General features: G+C 52.0%; 1 protein-coding gene across 1 annotated transcript; it reads right to left on the bottom strand.

Annotated features, from left to right (window-relative positions):
- Positions 1 to 584: 584 nt before the first annotated feature.
- LOC125759986 (uncharacterized) lies at positions 585 to 2,080 on the bottom strand. The gene is given in 2 exon segments (XM_049419531.1): positions 585 to 1,099; positions 1,102 to 2,080. Coding segments are annotated over 2 exon segments (1,494 nt in total).
- Positions 2,081 to 4,609: the final 2,529 nt, after the last annotated feature.

The raw sequence follows: 4,609 nt of genomic DNA, 5'->3' as shown, positions 1-4,609 counted from the left end.
GCTGCTTAGAAAGTGGTCGCTAACAAAAATTAGGTCTAATATTGAGCTGCTGTGGTTATGAATACGAGTCGGCGCGTCAACAATCTGAGTAAGGTTGAAAGTAAACATGAAATCTGTCATCTGGTTGGTAATGGTTGTTCCAGGGTTAGGACGGCTCCAGTTTACGTCGGGGAGGTTAAAATCTCCGGCCATAATAATCCTACCACAGGAAGCATGCCTAAGCATGTAGTCAAATAACGGGTCTAGATACATTGTATCGCTATTTGGAGGCCTGTAGACGGCTCCGACAAGAACAACGCCATCGGTTAAGTGTATCTTGCACCACACAGCCTCAACACCGGAGACTTCGGGCAGAACGGAATATACTATATCTTGTTTAAGAAGAATAGCCACACCCCCACCTCTTGATTGTCTATCTCTACGGATAACCGTGTAGCCAGGTGGTACAACTTCATGATCAGAAATACCAGAGTGCAACCAAGTCTCAGTGATGGTTACGACGTGAGGTTCTAAGGCTAGTAAAGTAGCTTCAAGTTCAGGTGCTTTATTTACCAGGCTACGTGCGTTGAAGTTAAGAAGCGTTATTATTTTTTGCTTCTGGTGACTCGGGGTTCGGTTAAAGGTGTTGCGTCTTTTGTTTTCATTTCAACAATATCATTTCGCTCTTCGTCCCATGCAAACAGTCGCCCATTTATACGCACCTTATCGTATGTTAGCATTACTTTCTCTTTACGATCGCGATTTTCTTTTGTTCGATTCCAGAGCTTTTTCCTGACGTCACGTACAGCATGGGAATAATCTTCGCTGATAGAAAAGCCAGAACCTTTTAATTTGAAGCATTCTTTCAGGATGCTGACCTTATCCCGGTAATCAAGAAGTTTTAGGATTACGGGTCTGCTTTTTGTGGGATTCTCTTTGACTAGTTTTCCAAGTCGGTGAATCCTCTCAATTCCTGTAATGTCAAGGCCCAGCAAGCCTTCGAGGACGCGTTCTTTGGTAGTTCGAAGCAACGTTTCAGTTGTTTCATTCGGTTCTTCTTGGATTCCGTACACAATGATGTTGGAACGACGACTTCTATTTTCCAGTTCGTCAATTTTTTTGTCATGGCTGCCAGGTTTTTCTCGAGCTCAACTACTCTTTTTGTGCAAGCGGAGACTTGTTTTTCAAGACCTGTTAGTTTCTCAAGTTTCCTGTCAATTGCATTTAATTTCTGATTTGTGATAGATTTTTCTGCTTTGATTTTTCGGATATCGTCCGCTATAGCCTTTAGTTGATCGGCAAGTACGGAGTCTCCGGGGCCGGGGTTTGATTCAACATCGCCCCCCAGTAACAGAAGAAATCTCAACGAGAAACGAATGAATAAGAGCACATCTACAAGGGGCCGTGGGCACGGCAGCAATAGCAGGCAGGTATTGTTACTACGGAATGATTTGCCGTAGTCTTTCCTCACCTGGACGATGAACAAGAAAGGGTTGGTGAACTGCATCTTGATGCAGCTGCCGTGCCCACTGCCGAATGTTCCGTCGGCGCCTTGATTTATAGGGTCGAATCTCGATGTTGTTGGCGATGCGCATCCTGGCTCCGGAAGAGTGCCGGAGATGTGGACAACGCCCTTGAACCGCTGGTCAAGTGTCGGCAGATGTGGTATCAGATTTCCGCTGGCACTGCAGCGATGTCGGGGCCATTGCGTCGGCGCATCAGGGGTTAGCGATGTTCCCGTCGTAGTCAGCAGCAGCCCAAGCGATACCTGGACGATGAACAAGAAAGGGTTGGTGAACTGCATCTTGATGCAGCTGCCGTGCCCACTGCCGAATGTTCCGTCGGCGCCTTGATTTATAGGGTCGAATCTCGATGTTGTTGGCGATGCGCATCCTGGCTCCGGAAGAGTGCCGGAGATGTGGACAACGCCCTTGAACCGCTGGTCAAGTGTCGGCAGATGTGGTATCAGATTTCCGCTGGCACTGCAGCGATGTCGGGGCCATTGCGTCGACGCATCAGGGGTTAGCGATGTTCCCGTCGTAGTCAGCAGCAGCCCAAGCGATACCTGGACGATGAACAAGAAAGGGTTGGTGAACTGCATCTTGATGCAGCTGCCGTGCCCACTCTAAGTATTGCAACTATTGCACTAATATGGCCATACTAGCGCATATTCTGTGGGAGTGTCCAGCACTAATTGGCAAAACTAGGGACGCAGCCTACAATGAGGGCGCGGAGCTGGGTACAACACGACGTTGTGCGTGCGCGTTATGGACCACAGTTGTCACAGTGGCTTTTCAGTCACAAACATTTCCCGAGATTCTGAAAATGGTTTTTAAGAATGGTGAAAATCGAGCAATGTTGCTTAGTCAACGCAATAGCCCCTAGCACCTTTTATCCAACGTCTACGTTGTTTTTAAAATAATCCAACTTCCTTCTTTTTTTATCCTTGAATGCAGCTGTTCATGCCTACGTAGAGAGACGGCAGAAGGAAACGACCTTCCATGCTCCACTGTCAGCCACTGCTGCTTACCGAAGGATATGAACGTCTAATAGTTTTTTTTCTTTTATTGCGATAGCATTTATCTATGGACAGTCTCGGCTGGTTTCTGCCACCACCGTACCGTCATGCACCGTATATGTATATATATATATATATATATATATATATATATATATATATATATATATATATTGTAGCGAAGCTTATTGGAACCCTGAAGTGGGTCGTCCTCTCCGGCCCCTTCTAGTGGGTTGCCCTCTTCGGACAGAGCGCAGCTCGCGCAGAGTCGGCCCCGCCTTGACTGTCGCTGTCGCTCATCTTCGCCGAGTGTCCGCCAATAAACATCTTTATAATTTGGTGGAGAGTGCTGTGCCCTTCAAACAACTGCAGTCAGCATTCAATGCCCTTGGAGCTGCGATCCCGTGCCGTGCCCTCTACCATGACTCAAGATGCCGCCCAGCAAACGCCTCCCCCTGCACCGACATCTTGTCCCGGTGTCCCCCGTATCCGCGACCCTCCTGTTTTCACCGGCGCGGATGGCACCGACGTCGAGGACTGGCTCGCGATTTACGAGCGTGTCAGCGTACCCAATAAATGGGAAGAGGCCGGAAAACTAAGCAACCTGGTTTTCTACCTCGCGGGTGTCGCAAGCCTATGGTACAGCAACCACGCTTCCGATTTCACTACGTGGTCCGCTTTCAAGACCGCCATCGTCGACGTGTTTTGCCGCCCTGCCGTTCGTAAGCTGCAAGCTGAACAGCGTTTGCGTGAACGAGCCCAGCAGTCCGGCGAGTCTTTCACGAGTTACATTGAAGACGTCCTGGACTTGTGCAAGAAAGCCAATGCGACCATGCCTGAGTCTGACAAGATCCGGAACGTCATGAAAGGCATCGACGACGATGCCTTCACCATGTTGCTCGCGAAAAACCCTAGCACTGTGGCTGAGGTCATCACACTGTGCCAAAGCTATGAGGAGCTGCGCCGGCAGCGGCTGATGACGCGTCGACCTCCATTACGCGACGCCGACCTCGCAGGCATGTCGGCCATTTCGGACCACTCCGTCTTGCTCGCCGAAATCAAGTCCTTCGTGCGCGAGGAGATTGCCCGCCAGTTCTCTCTACTGGCCTTCGCTCACCCGCAGCCTGTTGAACAGCCGTCGAGCACACTGCTGCCTCCCCTACGCCGGGCTATTGAGCAGGAAATCGCCGAGGTCATGCCGGAATACCACCAGCCCCCTCGGGCGACTGTGCCGCTCAGTTACGCGCAAGTTGTCGCCAGGCCGCCTCCTGCGATTCCTGTGGTTCCCCCACATACTTACGCCGGAGCCGTCGCAAGGCCTCAGGCCTTCGAAGAGAGTGTGCCGGCTGCGTACGCCGACGTCGTCCATACGCCACGACTGCAGCCCACCATGCAGTCATATCAGCAGCCACCCCGTCCCTCGCGTCCTGCGACATGGATGGGACCTAGCCCGGCAAGCCGATGGCGCACTTCCGACAACCGCCCCATCTGCTTTGCGTGCGGTTGCGCCGGTCACGTCGCCCGCTATTGCAATCGCATGCAGGCGCCTCGATTCGGATCGACCGTCACCAGCCAGTCCAGCCGCCCATACTACGAGCCGCCGCCGCCTATGTCACCGACGTCACGCCCGTCTCCATCTAACCGCCGTTCGCCGTCCCCAAGACGCCGCTCACTGTCACCGATGCGGCCCCGTCCGGTCGCGCGCGACCAGGAAAACTAGCCGTCGCAGTCCAAGAGGCAAGGGCTGCGACGCTATCGAACTGCCAAAGCCCTCAGCAAAGCCCATCGAACGTAGTAGACGTGTTTGTAGATGGCGTGCGCACATTGGCCCTTGTGGACACTGGAGCTGCCGTATCCGTTATGGACGCAAAATTTAGCCGACTACTACGAAAAGTGACGACGCCGCTTTCCGGGCTCTCCCTCCGTACAGCCAGCGCCCAAAGTATTCACCCGACAGCGGTGTGTACAGCCCGTGTCATCATTCAGGACGCTCTGTACGCCGTCGAATTCATCATCATTTCTTCATGCTCTCACGACGTCATCCTGGGTTGGGATTTTCTCGCTCGCCACGATGCCGTAATTCGTTGCGCACCAGCCGAAATAGAGCTCTCA

The sequence above is a fragment of the Rhipicephalus sanguineus genome, chromosome 9 (genome assembly GCF_013339695.2).
Source record: "Rhipicephalus sanguineus isolate Rsan-2018 chromosome 9, BIME_Rsan_1.4, whole genome shotgun sequence".
Lineage (NCBI taxonomy): Eukaryota > Metazoa > Arthropoda > Arachnida > Ixodida > Ixodidae > Rhipicephalus > Rhipicephalus sanguineus.
This window is presented reverse-complemented; position numbering and strand designations above follow the sequence as displayed.